The sequence below is a fragment of the Bufo bufo genome, chromosome 6 (assembly GCF_905171765.1).
Source record: "Bufo bufo chromosome 6, aBufBuf1.1, whole genome shotgun sequence".
Lineage (NCBI taxonomy): Eukaryota > Metazoa > Chordata > Amphibia > Anura > Bufonidae > Bufo > Bufo bufo.
In genome coordinates, this window is record NC_053394.1 from 435,915,281 (window position 1) to 435,930,966 (window position 15,686).

A 15,686-nucleotide genomic window follows, 5' to 3' on the forward strand; every position below is an offset into this window, starting at 1 on the left:
ACACATTGTACTTCATGATAGTCATAAATTTGAGTCAAAATATTTCACCTTTATTTATGAAAAAATCCCAAATTTACCCAAAAATTTGAAAAATTCGCAATTTTCAATTTCTCTGCTTTTAAAACAGAAAGTGATACCTCATAAAATATTTATTATTTAACATTCCCCATATGTCTACTTTATGTTGGCATCATTTTGGAAATGTCATTTTATTTTTTTAGGACGTTAGAAGGCTTAGAAGTTTAGAAGCAATTCTTCAAATTTTTAAGAAAATTGCCAAAACCCACTTTATAAGGACCAGTTCAGGTCTGAGGTCACTTTGTGGGGCCTACCTAGTGGATACCCCCATAAATGACCCCATTGTAGAAACTACACCCCTCAAGGTATTCAAAACCGATTTTACAAACTTTGTTAACCCTTTAGGCGTTCCACAAGAATTAAAGGAAAATGGAGATCAAATTTTTAAATTTCCTTTTTTTGGCAGATTTTCCATTTTAATCAATTTTTTTCTTTAACACATCGATGGTTAACAGCCAAACAAAACTCAATATTTATTACCCAGATTCTGCGGTTTACAGAAACACCCCACATGTGGTCGTAAACTGCTGTATGGGCACACGGCAGGGCGCAGAAGGAAAGGAACTCCACATGGTTTTTAGATGACATGTCCCATTTGAAGTCCCCCTTATGCACCCTTACAGTAGAAACTCCCAAGAAGTGACCCCATTTTGGAAACTAGGGGATAAGGTGCCAGTTTAATTGCTACTATTTTTGGGTACATATGATTTTTTTGATCATTCATTATACCACTTTATGGGGCAAGGTGACCAAAAAATTGGTTGTTTTAGCACAGTTTCTATTTATTTATTTTTACAGCGTTCACCTGAGGGGTTCAGTCAAGTGACATTTTTATAGAGCAGATTGTTACGGACGTGGCGATACCTAATATGTATACTTTTTCTCATTTATTAAAGTTTTACACAATAATAGCATTTTTGAAACAAAAAAATGATGTTTTAATGTCTCCATGTTCTAAGAGCTATAGTTTTTTTATTTTTTGAGAGATTTTCTTATATAGGGGCTCATTTTTTGCGGGATGAGGTGACGGTTTTATTGGTACCATTTTGTGGGACATACGCGTTTTTGATCACTTGGTGTTGCACCTTTTGTGATGCACGGTGACAAAAAATGCTTGTTTTGACACAGTTTTTTTTTTTTTTTTTTACGGTGTTCACCCGAGGGGTTAGGTCATGTGATACTTTTATAGAGCTGGTTTTTACGGACGTGGCAATACCAAATATGTCTATTTTATTTTATTTTTTCTATTTTTAAAAAAAAAAAATTATTCCTTACTTGGGGACTTTTTTTTTTTACATGTGAAACTTTTTTTTATTTTATTTTTTCAACCCTTTATTTTTTTTTTTATTTTATTTTACACTTTTCGTCCCCCATAAGGTCATACAAGACCTCTGGGGGACATTTGCTTCACTTTTTCTTTTTCTTTTTCACTGTTGATTTCTCCTGTAACTGGGGCTGACATAGTAGCCCCAGTTACAGGACAAATGCACCCCTAGAGAGGCTGTACAGCAGCAATCCAGCGCTGTACAGCCTCACAGCAGGGCTGATCGAGGTCTCTGAGAGACCTCACACAGCCCCTGCACTCTCCGGTCACGGCGGTCACATGACCGCCGGGCCGGAACAGGAAGCGCATAGCGCTTCCTGCTCTGCATACACAGCACTCAGCGAGCGCTGTGTATGCAGCGATCCAGAAGGCAGGGACACCTGGGCACTGTCCCTGCCTTGTCTTAGGGTTGCCCTGCTGTCACTGTCAGCGGGCAACCCGATCAGCAGCTGCACGATTAGCGTTCAGCTGCAGTTTCTGAACGGACGTTTTAAATCGTGCTTTCAGAAATAGAGGTCCACCCATAAGACGTTTATATCCTATGGGCGGACGGGAAGTGGTTAAACATAACCTGAGACATGTTTCGGGCATACTCACGAGTCCCTCACACCCGTTTGCCGCCAGGAAAAAAGTTTGCATGGAGTCCAATAGAACTTTAATTGCTCATGATAAAAGTACCATAGGAGGAGTAAGAATCTGTCCCGGGTCCAGAACAATTGTGATTGCTCTCATAGGATTGTCACCTCTTCTCTAGGACGCATTCCGGGGTCTCACCAGAAGCCAGTCCTCGGCCTCCCTGGGATTATTAAAGAAGTGCGATTTCCCGCCATCCAGAACTCTCAGGCGGGCCGGGTAGGCCATGGAATATTGTAAATCCATATCTCGCAGGCGTTTCTTTATAGATATAAACGTAGCCCTCTTCTTCTGTAGCTCTGCCGAGAAATCCGGATACAAGGATATGTTAGCAGATCCGAGGGTGATGGTCTGTTTAATTCTAGTCTTGGATAGGATGAGGTCGCGATCCCGCCAGTTAAGCACGCGGGCGAGGAGTGGTCTTGGCGGGGCCCCTGGTGGGGGCATCCGAGCTGGGACCCGGTGGGCTCTCTCAACCGCAAAGGCCGTCGAGAAGGACGCATCTGGGAAGGTTGATTTGAACCATCCCTCTAAGAATGTAGCAGGATCGGATCCCTCGGTCCTCTCAGGCATGCCCAATATGCGGATGTTATTCCTCCTCGAGCGGTTTTCTAGGTCGTCACATTTCAATCGCTCCCTCCACAGCAGTCACCCTAGCTGCCAGGGGTCTGGTCGTGTCCTCCAGCTCTGACGCCCTTTCCTCTGTAAGCCAGACCCTCTCCCTTAGCTGCTGGACGTCATGGCGCAGAAGGCCCAGGTCCACTCTGACCTCCTCAATCTTTCCTGTGAGTGACGACTGGCATCCCATGATGGCTGCCATCAGCTGGCTGTGGGAGGCCTGCAGAGTGAGTTCAGGCTCTCCTTCCGACTCCGTCGCTGAGGCCTGTCCGACTTGTCCCCTGGTGAGCGGTACACGAGGAGAGGAGGTAACGGCGGCGCCATGTTGTGAGTCCTGGCGAGCGAACTCCTTCAGGCGATCCGCCGCTTGTTGCGCCTTGCTGGGACCCATGACCGGGGTGTACGATCTCTATGGGCTCTTTATCTCAGGTTTAGATATAAAAATCTTTGATGCCAGCTCAGGATTATACAGGATGGGATTTATGGAGCCGGAGCAGCTCTCAGACACGTCCGACCATGTCGGCAGTTCGCCACGGCCCTCACTTCACTGTGGTTTTAATATGACACGACGTCAACAAAAGGTAAATTCACATGTGGCAGATGCTGCTAATCTGACCCAGAATGACTGGACTGTCTGCCGCATGTGAATACATCCTAACGACATGATACGGAGGTGCAGCCAGGGGGGATGGGGGGGGACATACCTCTCTGAAAAGCACTTGATCTCCCACAGATCCAGCTCATCCTCAGTCACCCAGGTCTCCAAGATAATCGGACCTGTCTGTTTAGGGGTCTCCGGTCTTTTGGGGCGCAGTGCACTCGATCGGAGCCCCTTTCTCTGAGGTGTGGGGGTTTCTGTAACAAGGAAGTATCAGATTAAAGTCTGTACGTGGACAGATCTGTGACCAGGATGGCGCTCGGCTTCCGGTTCTTACCTTTTGGTGCCTCTGGGACGCCGATGGGACAGATGATCTTCCTGATGCAATACTCGGCGCGGATCCCGTAGGGGCCGACGTCTCTCCTCTTGATGATTTCGGTGGTGGTGATTTCGGTTTCGGTGGACTCTACGAGACACACATCTTCAGTCATATTACCATTCAGAGCATGGCGACTGTGCAGTCATGTGACAGCGGGTCCATGTGAGGCGCGGAATACCTGTGCGTGTTATTCCCCCGCCAGGAGGGGGCTTGGCAACCATGTCGTCCCACCGTAAACTCGCCCATAGGAGGCGCAGCATTAGACTCACACCAGCCAGAGATTTCACGGTCTGCAGACGATACCTGTAGAGGTGATCAGGGTTAGAATGTGTAGTATACGGAGCGGCAACCACGGTACAAAACAGAAAATGTACCTACCTCCAGGTTATCCCAAACGTGGGTCGCGGTGAAGGGTACGGCCAGATGTCATGCACTGGTTTGGCGTTATAACTGAAGTACGGCACCTCCCGTATTCCTCCTCTCCTCGACAGCTTTTTCAGGTCATCATTCGGCAGGACAAAGATGCTCTTTTTGCTGCTCTTGGTGACGAATTTCCGGTAGGACGGAAGGGCCGTCCCTGAACGGGACTTTCTAGGTTTGGAGAACTTCATGAGCCGCACTCGATCCTTGGTGGAGTACTCTTTGCTCACAGTCATCATCGATGAGACTGTGCCGGACGCAGTGGTTATGGAGTCTGATAGGGTCGCCGTCACCACGGTTTTGCTTTGCTCTTTGACAGACATCGCATCTTCACCACTCAACGAGGCAATTTTGGTCACCGTCGTGGTGCTCGACACAGACTTGTTCTCCGACACCTCCTGCTTCGAGGACTTACCAGAAACCTCGACGACGGTCCTGGACGTCGACACAGTGGTTGTTGTGGTGGTCACTTCAGTGACAACCGTTCGTAACTTTTCCACCTCACTCACACTGTTCTGCTCCATGGAATCATTGCTGAGGCTGGACTCCTCCGCAGAGGTCACAGGGGAGGAAGCACTCTTCTCCGGCTCCTCGGTTTGCATCCCTTCCGCCCTATCAATGTGCTCACTAGATGCATCCAGGTTTTTCCCCTCACGGGGGTGGGGCATCCCTTCCTCTTTACCTGCTCCGTTCTTGTTCTCCTCTTCCTCCATATTTATGTCTCCGTTCATGAACGCTTTGACCACCGGGCCTTTCAGTTTAGCGCCATGTTCGCACCGAGGCTTTGAGACATTGTTCACCTTTGGCTCGATTTCCTTGTCACACAAGTCGTGGCCTCTCTCAGGGAACACATCATTCCCATTGAGCTGGGGCGTGAGGACTTCTGCCCTCTCTGTACTGCTCTTCTTTTTGGGGCTGTCTGTACAGTCATTTGCAGGGATATCCACCCGGTCTCCATTGGTGGACTGCTCGGTAGCATCCTCTTGGTGGACCGTGTCCATACTTTCAGCTGTAGGATCAGACCCCTCCTCCTGATTCCTTTCATCATGTCCATCTTTGAGGGTCGTAGATTCATCATTGACCGCTTTTGGACTATCTGAGCACTGTGTTGAATCTACCACGGACTCTGCTGGCTTCTCCCCAGACTTACTATTGGAAGAACGGTTGTCGGGGGTCTCCTCGGTCTGGTCAGGAATATCATTGCTTTCTTCACTTTCTGTGTGGCTGGCCTGGGTGCAGGGGTCTTCGCCAGCGGTGGAGTTGCTGGGAGGGTCTTGTTTTTTTTCCTCACCGTCGTCCATGTTGAGTTTACGAGCTATGGGTTTGCTGGCGTCATCTAACTCGTTGCGGCTCTCAGGTTTGTGCTGCGCGGCGCTCTCCTGTGCTGCGCTGCCCTGCTTCAGCCTCTCCAGTCGCAGCTTTTCTTCGTAGGTAAACTGTCTCTCCCTGCGCTCCAGTAAGACGTCCAGACGAGAGGCTTTGACCTTCTTCTTGTACCAAGTCCTCTTCTGAAAGCCCAGGCTCACGTTGATTAGATCCGCATCTGGAAAGGGTCCCTCTTCTTTGACGGACGGAGTGTCCTCCTCCATGGGCTCATCTTTAATGGGTTCAGGCTCCTCGAGTCCTGGATGTATAAGGCACAGAAGAGTCAGGGGCATGCAGCAACCATACACATCATGTCAAACAGCTCTGCTTAGGAGCTGCATACACTGAACGGAGGCAACGTGTTGGGCGATTTTCTTTTTTACAGAACTGCTTCTTCATTTATTTTGGACACTTTGGGGCAATTACAATGGATTAGATGGCCATGGACCTTGGATAACGGGCAGGAAGACGTATAGGGCAGCTCATGGGGCGGGTTCATTTTTATTTTATTTTTTTGCATGTGACTGTGTGGGATCAAAGTGCCAACTGCTGACCAAAAGTCCTGTTGGTGCCCGCCTTAAAGGTACACTACACCTAGAAGTGAAAGCCATAAACGGGAGGTGATCTCACCATCTGCAACATTTTCTGCATGTTCCTGACTAACAGGGAACACAGGGGTTAATCTGCCGATTCGGGGGCGGGGCTTAGTGGTCTTTTTGTCCTACACCAGACAGCAGAGCGGGGAGGCTCCTGCTGCAGCCAGACACAGGAGAGTGATGAGGAGAGGGACACAGAACCGCTTTAAATCCAAAGATCTACAAGGAACGGATCATACAATACTGTGTTGGTGCCGCTGCTCTTTACTAGCGCCTCCTCCAGGCTGGAGGTCAGGATGCATCTTATCGCCTCCTGCTGTGAAGAACCCTATGAGAGGAGACAATGTCATGTCTCCATAAAGACCTCTCACCTTTCCCTTCCTGGAAGGAATCCTCATCTTCCGCCATATGCTCGCCTGCATCATCCGGATCTTTCCTTTGGTCCTTGTGAGCGTCTTCCTCCTTCACGGTGTGGTCTTCTGCAGGATCGGGTTTTATCTTCCTCTCCTCATTATCACCGCTTTCTATCTCCATTGCACTTTCTGTTTTTCCTGGGATGGAGAGAAGATGTGAATCTTCGGCTGTGGGCACTACGCTATTATCTTACGGCAGGCGGTCACTCACCCAGCTTTTTCCGGTAGTTGACGTTTGTGTTTCCGGGAAAACGTGGCATGAACCGTTCGACGTGCGTTTTACTGACCCAGCTCCAGCCTCCGTATCCGGTCACCCGGTACTCCTCACCCTTCTGCTTCCAAACCTGACAACAAGAAGGTGGTCACATCTCTGGGTGGACAGCAATGGGCCCCATAGGACGAGACGCTGGCCATACCTGATGCTTTATGGGGAAGGTGTACTTCACCCAGGTGGCCTGCTGCATGCTCTCCTCCTCCTCCTGCTTCCGCTCCTTCTTCTTCACTTTGTCTTTTTCTTCTCTTTCCATTGAGGTCATCCTCCGTAACCTGGAAATCAGTAGTCATCAGCCATGATCACTAGTCCTGCCACAGGAACCACGCTGCATCGAACTGTATCTAGCTCCATACCTTGTGTGACCCAGAGAATCCTTCCAAATCGGCAGCATGACGACAGATTTAATGGCGCACTCCAGTATTGCTAGCGCCAGCGCGAATTCCCGGGGCTTGCTGCACATCTGAACGGCCTTGATCCAGTTTGACCTGCAGTGGAAATACAGCTGTGAGATATTCCGTAGCTTTACAGCAAGCAGGAAACTGCTGACAGAACGCGGCCCGTTACCTGTGTGAGGCCCAGTTGGGATGCAGGAAGGGAGAGGGGACGTTGTTCTCCAACTGGACGATGGTAAGCCGCAGCGTGGATATAGTCAATACCTTCGAGCCGTGGACTGAGCCGTTCCACCTGAATTCGCCGGTGGGCGACAGGCAGAACTTATGAGACAGATGTCGCCTCTTGTCGTGGTCCTCCCGGTGCTGGTGCTTGTTCAGGGCGTACGAGTTGGTGGAGTACTGGTTGTGGTACATGCGATACTTGCTCTCTTGCCCAAGCTTGAAGTAACTGCTCAAGGTGCCCCTCATGACCACATCCTTCCTGGTGCTTAGTCGGGAGATCTCGCCTTGAGAATTCACCACCAAAACCTGTGAGGGCGAAACGAGGACAAGTTAATACAGTAACAGTGACCAGCCCGAGCGGCCGGGCATCCCGGACCCGTCGGCCCCAGATCATCACAGCACAGGAAATTATTTTTTCAGTTTTGGATGCCCCACTTCACCAGAAGAGTTGTCAAACCTTGGTGCTCAGAGTCCATCACCACAGAGACCAGAAAGCAGGAGGTGCACAGAAAGGCCCGCAGAGCGGAGGGTAAGTGTCCCACTCCATAGTTGGCCGGCGCACAACACAAACCTCTCGGCCTTCCTTATAAATCTTATTTGCCTCCTGGACGGCCGCACTGAACTGGTGACTCTTCAACAGACTTAACTTGCTGTCGGGGTTCCGCAGACGGGTCACCATCCTGGAGGGCGTCTTCCCCGGACTCAGAAGATCCACCGTATCCACCGAGCACTTCTCCACCTTCCCGTCCCCCAACACTAAAAACAGGGGAGAAAACACTAAGTAGACATGTAGCTTTATATATGTGCGTGCACCTTCAGGACTGGCTTCCCCCTGCGCCGCTCCATGCACTCACCTGCATCCTCCTGCTTCACGCTGGGCTGCGGAGGTTTACTGGCGCCATCCCCCTGCTCTTCAGGTGACTCTGGAGCAGCCGCGGCATCGGGGGTGACCTCCGAGGACTCTGTCACTGCAGGAAACAGCATTGACTCCCATCATGACCTGGTTTATATATATCTCTAAGACATTGGCATGTAGGGCACAAGTACCTGACGAGGCAGGAGCTGCTGGCTCCGGAGTCTTCTCATCCGTCACACCACTGCCATCCTCGGCCGGCGGCTTCTCGGCTTCTTTGCTTGGAGCACTGGAGGGTTTGCAGTCACTGGTGTCTGGAGCTTCTTCTTTGCTTTTTTCAGTCTCAGCGCTCTCTGCAGTAAGTGTCACACAGTTTAGTGACAGGTACAGATCCAGCATGGGGGGCGGCTCACGTAACCCCCGCATCTCACCTCCAACCGGGCCTTTCTCTGGGCCGTCTCCCGTCCCGGCGTCCTCGGGTTTGGTGGTCGAGCTCGACTCTTTGCTACTCTCCTGCTCGGCTGTGCTTTCTGACTTTTCTCCCTCTATCGTCGTCTTATTTGGCTCTGCTACATCATGTTTGGCTTTAAGCCGCTCCATAATTTCCTCTAAGGAGACAGAAAACGAAGCTGCATGAAATGTTTGCATCACGTCTGAGACTTCACCTGGTCCCTTCCAGCTCCCACACACTACTGATCTGCCGGACCATCAGGACCCTATCATTCTCCAGTACTACACCCCCCCCCCCCCCCCCCCATCCTCACCATTGACCACAGACAGGTAGGAGCGGTTGTTGCCCCGGGCTTTGTTGGTCAGCTCCTCTGTGATGTCCATGTGCCGGTGGATCTCCCCCCGCAGCTCCTCCAGGGTCTTGCACAGGTCGGCTTCATAATGCGTCTTGTCCAGACAGTCCAGTAACTCCTCAAGCTGCGGCCTGGAACTGTAGTACCAGATCTTCTTCTCCTTCTCAGAGTCTTCTTCTCTACAGACAGAGCGATACAGTATAAAGGAGTGCGAGAACAGAGACCCCCGGCCTTATGTAACTGTTACCGACTCTGCACTGTGTCCAACCCAAAAATACAACCTTCTCATCTGTGCCTCCTCAGCACCGAATCTGATCTGTATGCTTGTGGGCTGAGCACTGTCACATGACCCATTTCTCTTTTGCCTAGATAAGTCTCCTTCCACCCTCTGGCAGCTGTGAATATATTCCCCAGTGAGTCTCCTCCACTCTCTTACAGTTGTGAATAAAGTCTCCAGTATTCCTAGCTCCTTCCCACTCTGGCAGCCGTAAAAACAGTCCCCAGTAACTCTCCTTCCCACTCTGGCAGCCGTAAAAACAGTCCCCAGTAACTCTCCTTCCCACTCGGTCAGCCCTAAAAACAGTCCCCAGTAACTCTCCTTCCCACTCGGTCAGCCCTAAAAACAGTCCCCAGTAACTCTCCTTCCCACTCGGTCAGCCATAAAAACAGTCCCCAGTAACTCTCCTTCCCACTCTGGCAGCCGTAAAAACAGTCCCCAGTAACTCTCCTTCCCACTCTGGCAGCCGTAAAAACAGTCCCCAGTAACTCTCCTTCCCACTCGGTCAGCCCTAAAAACAGTCCCCAGTAACTCTCCTTCCCACTCGGTCAGCCCTAAAAACAGTCCCCAGTAACTCTCCTTCCCACTCGGTCAGCCATAAAAACAGTCCCCAGTAACTCTCCTTCCCACTCTGGCAGCCCTAAAAACAGTCCCCAGTAACTCTCCTTCCCACTCTGGCAGCCCTAAAAACAGTCCCCAGTAACTCTCCTTCCCACTCTGGCAGCCGTAAAAACAGTCCCCAGGAGTCATCATTGCTGTGTGTGCAGCCATGATCACACAAACAATTGTATACACTGCGACGCGCGTGACATCTTCTGTATATGACAGCTGACTGGCAGGGTGCGGGGGTTGGACATTTACCCAAACCAAAACATTTCAAAGTGATGAAACAGCTCTGTACACGTATGTGGCAGGGTGGGAGCGTGGCCCACAACCTCCAAAAACACAATGAATAATCACTGTGCGCAGTCCGAAGAGCGCTAGAACAGGACCGGCCCCTCCGGAAGACTAGAGAAGTGGACAACGAGAGCATTAATTAATGCTGAGAGCATCAGATTGTACCTGAACGGTGTCCGCGGGGAGGGCTCGGGTGCAAGCGTCCTCCAGTACAAATGTCCACCACCATTATAGCGGACCGCGAGGAGCTCCCCTCTAGTAACACACACACACACACACACGCGCTCCCGAGCCCCCCAGGTAACGATTGTGCATGCTCCCCTCTAGTAATGCGCGCACATGCTCCCAAGCTCCCCTTCAGTAACACATGCGTTCCCAAGCTCCCCCCTAAGGGAGGATTGGGAACATAAAGTGGCCCTATGTTGCAGACAGGTCCAAATCAACAGAAGGCAGGGCCAAAGTAGAAGTGGCCAGCCGTACTGTAGTGCGGCACAAAATACCGCCCCAGAAGAACCAAATACACACAGTGCAGCACAAAATGCTGCTGCCCCCACTGCAGCATTCAACTCTGCCGTCCTGAGGACAGCAATACAGCACTTTCTTCTGCCAGCCAGGAGCATAAGTACCAGATACTGCGAGCATTAGTGCTGAAAGCATCAGATTGTACCTGAATGGTGGCTGCGAGCAGGGCTCGGGTGGGCCCCTAGACATCGGCCCACCAGGAAATGTCCTCGTAGGGTAAATAGCCAGTCCGTCCTTCCTCCCGAGCTTAACTCTAGTAACACCTGAGTAGGCTCCCGAGCTCTCCTCTAGTAACACTCGTGGGCTCCCGAGCTCTCCTCTAGTAACACTCATGGGCTCCCGAGCTCTCCTCTAGTAACACTAGCGCACGCTCCTGCGCTTTCTTCTAGTAACACTCATGGGCTCCCGAGCTCTCCTCTAGTAACACTCATGGGCTCCCGAGCTCTCCTCTAGTAACACTCATGGGCTCCCGAGCTCTCCTCTGGTAACACTCATGGGCTCCCGAGCTCTCCTCTGGTAACACTCATGGGCTCCCGAGCTTTCCTCTAGTAACACTCATGGGCTCCCGAGCTCTCCTCTGGTAACACTCATGGGCTCCCGAGCTCTCCTCTGGTAACACTCATGGGCTCCCGAGCTCTCCTCTGGTAACACTCATGGGCTCCCGAGCTCTCCTCTAGTAACACTCATGGGCTCCCGAGCTCTCCTCTAGTAACACTCATGGGCTCCCGAGCTCTCCTCTAGTAACACTCATGGGCTCCTGAGCTCTCCTCTAGTAACACTCATGGGCTCCTGAGCTCTCCTCTAGTAACACTAGCGCACGCTCCTGCGCTTTCTTCTAGTAACACTCATGGGCTCCCGAGCTCTCCTCTAGTAACACTCATGGGCTCCCGAGCTCTCCTCTAGTAACACTCATGGGCTCCTGAGCTCTCCTCTAGTAACACTCATGGGCTCCTGAGCTCTCCTCTAGTAACACTAGCGCACGCTCCTGCGCTTTCTTCTAGTAACACTCATGGGCTCCCGAGCTCTCCTCTAGTAACACTCATGGGCTCCCGAGCTCTCCTCTAGTAACACTCATGGGCTCCCGAGCTCTCCTCTAGTAACACTCATGCGCTCCCGAGCTCTCCTCTAGTAATATGTGCACGTGCTCTCGAGCTCTCCTCTAGTAATATGTGCACGTGCTCTCCTCTAGTAAGACTTATACGCACGCTCCCAAACTCTCTTCTAGCAACATGTGTGCGCTCTAGAACTACACTTAGGGCTCTTTCACACCTGCGTTGTTCTGTTCCGGCATAGAGTTCCGTCGTCGGGGCTCTATGCCGGAAGAATCCTGATCAGGATTATCCTAATGCATTCTGAATGGAGAGAAATCCGTTCAGGATGCATCAGGATGTCTTCAGTTCCGGAACGGAACGTTTGTTGGCCGGAGAAAATACCGCAGCATGCTGCGCTTTTTGCTCCGGCCAAAAATCCTGAACACTTGCCGCAAGGCCGGATCCGGAATTAATGCCCATTGGAAGGCATTGATCCGGATCCGGCCTTAAGATAAACGTCGTTTCGGAGCATTGCCAGATCCGACGTTTAGCTTTTTCTGAATGGTTACCATGGCTGCCAAGACGCTAAAGTCCTGTTTGCAATGGTAAGTGTAGTGGGGAGCGGGGGAGCAGTATACTTACCGTCCGTGCGGCTCCCGGGCGCTCCAGAGTGACGTCAGGGCGCCCCACGCGCATGGATGACGTGATCGCATGGATGACATCATCCATGCGCATGGGGCGCTCTGACGTCACTCTGGAGCGCCCCGGGAGCCGCGCGGACGGTAAGTATACCGCTCCCCCGCTCCCCACTACTACTACTTTAATAGCGTCCTGGCTGCCATAGTAACACTGAACGCATTTTGAAGACGGATCCGTCTTCAAATGCTTTCAGTTCACTTGCGTTTTTCCAGATCCGGCGGGCACCTCCGGTAAATGGAGTACACGACGGATCCGGACAACGCAAGTGTGAAAGAGCCCTTAACCCCTTAAGGACCGGGCTCATTTTCACCTTAAGGACCAGGCCATTTTTTGCAAATCTGACCAGTGTCACTTTAAGTGCTCATAACTTTAAAACGCTTTGACTTATCCAGGCCGTTCTGAGATTGTTTTTTCGTCACATATTGTACTTCATGACACTGGTAAAATGAAGTCAAAAAAATTATTTTTTTTGCACAAAAAAATACCTAATTTACCAAAAATTTGAAAAAAATTTGAAAAATTTCAAAGTTTCAGTTTCTCTACTTCTGTAATACATAGTAATACCCCCAAAAATTGTGATGACTTTACATTCCCCATATGTCTACTTCATGTTTGAATTGTTTTGGGAATGATATTTTATTTTTTGGGGAAGTTATAAGGCTTAGAAGTTTAGAAGCAAATCTTGAAATTTTTCAGAAATTTACAAAAACTCAATTTTTAGGGACCACTACAGCTCTGAAGTCACTTTGCGAGGCTTACATAATAGAAACCACCCAAAAATTACCCCATCTAAGAAACTACACCCCTCAAGGTATTCAAAACTGATTTTGCATACATTGTTAACCCTTTAGGTGTTGCACAAGAGTTATTGGCAAATGGGGAGGAAATTTGAGAATTTCATTTTTTTGTCTAATTTTTCATTTTAACCCATTTTTTCCACTAACAAAGCAAGGGTTAACAGCCAAACAAGATTGTATCTTTATTGCCCTGACTCTGCCGTCTACAGAAACACCCAATATGTGGCCGTAAACTACTGTATGGCCACACAGCGGGGCGTAGAGTGAAAGGTGCGCCGTATGGTTTTTGGAAGGCTGATTTTTATGGACTGGTTTTTTGACACCATGTCCCATTTGAAGCCCCCTGATGCACCCCTAGAGGAGAAACTCCCTAAAAGTGACCCCATCTAAGAAACTACACCCCTCAAGGTATTCAAAACTGATTTTACATACGTCGTTAACCCTTTAGGTGTTGCACAAGAGTTATTGGCAAATGGGGATGAAATTTGAGAATTTCATTCTTTTGCCTAATTTTCAATTTTAACCCATTTTTTACACTAACAAAGCAAGGGTTAACAGCCAAACAAGACTGTATCTTTATTGCCCTGACTCTGCTGTTTACAGAAACACCCCATATGTGGCCGTAAACTACTGTACGGGCACACAGTAGGGCGTAGAGTGAAAGGTGCGCCGTTTGGTTTTTGGAAGGCTGATTTTGCTGGACTGTTTTTTTGACACCATGTCCCATTTGAAGCCCCCCTGATGCACCCCTGGAGTAGAAACTCCATAAAAGTGACCCCATCTAAGAAACTACACCCCTCAAGGTATTCAAAACTGATTTTACAAACGTTGTTAACCCTTTAGGTGTTGCACAAGATTTTATGGAAAATAGAGACACAATTTCAAAATTTCAAATTTTTGGCAGATTTTCCATTTTAATATTTTTTTTCCAGTTACAAAGCAAGGGTTAACAGCCAAACAAAACTCATTATTTATGGCCCTGATTCTGTAGTTTACAGAAACACCTAATATGTGTTCGTAAACCGCTGTACGGGCACACGGCAGGGCGCAGAAGGAAAGGAATGCCATATGGTTTTTGGAAGGCAGATTTTGCTGGACTGGTTTTTTTGACACCATGTCCCATTTGAAGCCCCCCTGATGCACCCCTAGAGTAGAAACTCCAAAAAAGTGACTCCATTTTAGAAACTACGGGATAGGGTGGCAGTATTGTTGGTACTAGTTTAGGGTACATATGATTTTTGGTTGCTCTATATTACACTTTTTGTGCAGCAAGGTAACAAGAAATAGCTTTTTTGGCACGTTTTTTTTTTTTGTTATTTACAACATTCATCTGACAGGTTAGATCATGTGGTAATTTTATAGAGCAGGTTGTCACGGACGCGGCGATACCTAATATGTATACATTTTTTTTTATTTATGTAAGTTTTATACAATAACTTCATTTTTAAAACCAAAAAAATGTTTTAGTGTCTCCATAGTCTAAGAGCCATAGTTTTTTCAGTTTTTGGGCGATTATCTTGAGTAGGGTCTCATTTTTTGCGGGATGAGATGACGGTTTGATTGGCACTATTTTGGGGTGCATATGACTTTTTGATCGCTTGCTATTACACTTTTTGTGACGTAAGATGGCAAAAATGGCTTTTTTTACACTGTTTTTATTTTTATTTTTTTTACGGTGGTCATCTGAGGGGTTAGGTCATGTGATATTTTTATAGAGCCGGTCGATACGGACGCGGTGATACCTAATATGTATACTTTTTTTATTTATGTAAGTTTTACACAATCATTTCATTTTTGAAACAAAAAAAAATCATGTTTTAGTGTTTCCATAGTCTAAGAGCCATAGTTTTTTCAGCTTTTGGGCGATTATCTTGAGTAGGGTCTCATTTTTTGCGGGATGAGATGACGGTTTGATTGGTACTATTTTGGCGTACATGCGACTTTTTTGATCACTTTTATTACCTTTTTTGGGAAGTAAGGTGGGCAAAATTTCAATTTTCTCATAGTTTTTATTTTTTTATTTTTATGGCGTTCACCGTGCGGGGAAAGTAACATGACCGTTTTATAGATCAGGTCGTTACGGACGCGGCGATACCTAATATGTGTAGTTTATTTTATTTTTTTAATTTTTATTCAGTGATAAATGGTTTTTTTTTTTTATCTTAACTTTTTTCACTTCTTTTTACATTTTTTTGACCCAGACCCACTTGGTTCTTGAAGATCCAGTGGGTCTGATGTTTGTATAATACAGTACAGAACAATATATATTGTTCTGTACTGTATTTTACTTACACTGAACAGATCTGTGCTTTTAGCACAGATCTGTTCAGCACCATGGACAGCAGGACGCCTGAGCAGGCGTCCTGTTGCCATGGGAACCCTCCCCGTCTGCTCAGAACTTCGCAGACGGGGAAGGGTAAGCACGGGGCTGAGGGGGGCTCTCTGGGAGCTCTCTCCCTCTCCATCGGGGGGCTGCAAAGGCACAGCAGCCCCCC

At 48.7% G+C, this 15,686-nt stretch overlaps 1 protein-coding gene across 5 annotated transcripts in view; it reads right to left on the reverse strand.

The window, feature by feature from the left end:
- BPTF (bromodomain PHD finger transcription factor) overlaps window positions 1-15,686 on the reverse strand; it is a 42,206-nt gene that overhangs the window by 14,031 nt on the left and 12,489 nt on the right. For 4 of the 5 annotated variants that reach the window (XM_040437422.1, XM_040437427.1, XM_040437425.1 and 1 more), the window contains exons 3-16: window positions 8,930-9,147; window positions 8,597-8,773; window positions 8,360-8,518; window positions 8,167-8,280; window positions 7,884-8,068; window positions 7,263-7,618; window positions 7,052-7,183; window positions 6,841-6,970; window positions 6,636-6,768; window positions 6,383-6,562; window positions 4,009-5,674; window positions 3,809-3,933; window positions 3,589-3,717; window positions 3,358-3,508 (exon numbers count right to left, since the gene is read on the reverse strand). In XM_040437422.1, coding sequence (XP_040293356.1) covers window positions 3,358-3,508; window positions 3,589-3,717; window positions 3,809-3,933; window positions 4,009-5,674; window positions 6,383-6,562; window positions 6,636-6,768; window positions 6,841-6,970; window positions 7,052-7,183; window positions 7,263-7,618; window positions 7,884-8,068; window positions 8,167-8,280; window positions 8,360-8,518; window positions 8,597-8,773; window positions 8,930-9,147 — 3,855 coding nt within the window. The remainder of the gene's footprint in view (window positions 1-3,357; window positions 3,509-3,588; window positions 3,718-3,808; window positions 3,934-4,008; window positions 5,675-6,382; window positions 6,563-6,635; window positions 6,769-6,840; window positions 6,971-7,051; window positions 7,184-7,262; window positions 7,619-7,883; window positions 8,069-8,166; window positions 8,281-8,359; window positions 8,519-8,596; window positions 8,774-8,929; window positions 9,148-15,686) is intronic. The other variant, XM_040437424.1, reaches the window with a different exon arrangement.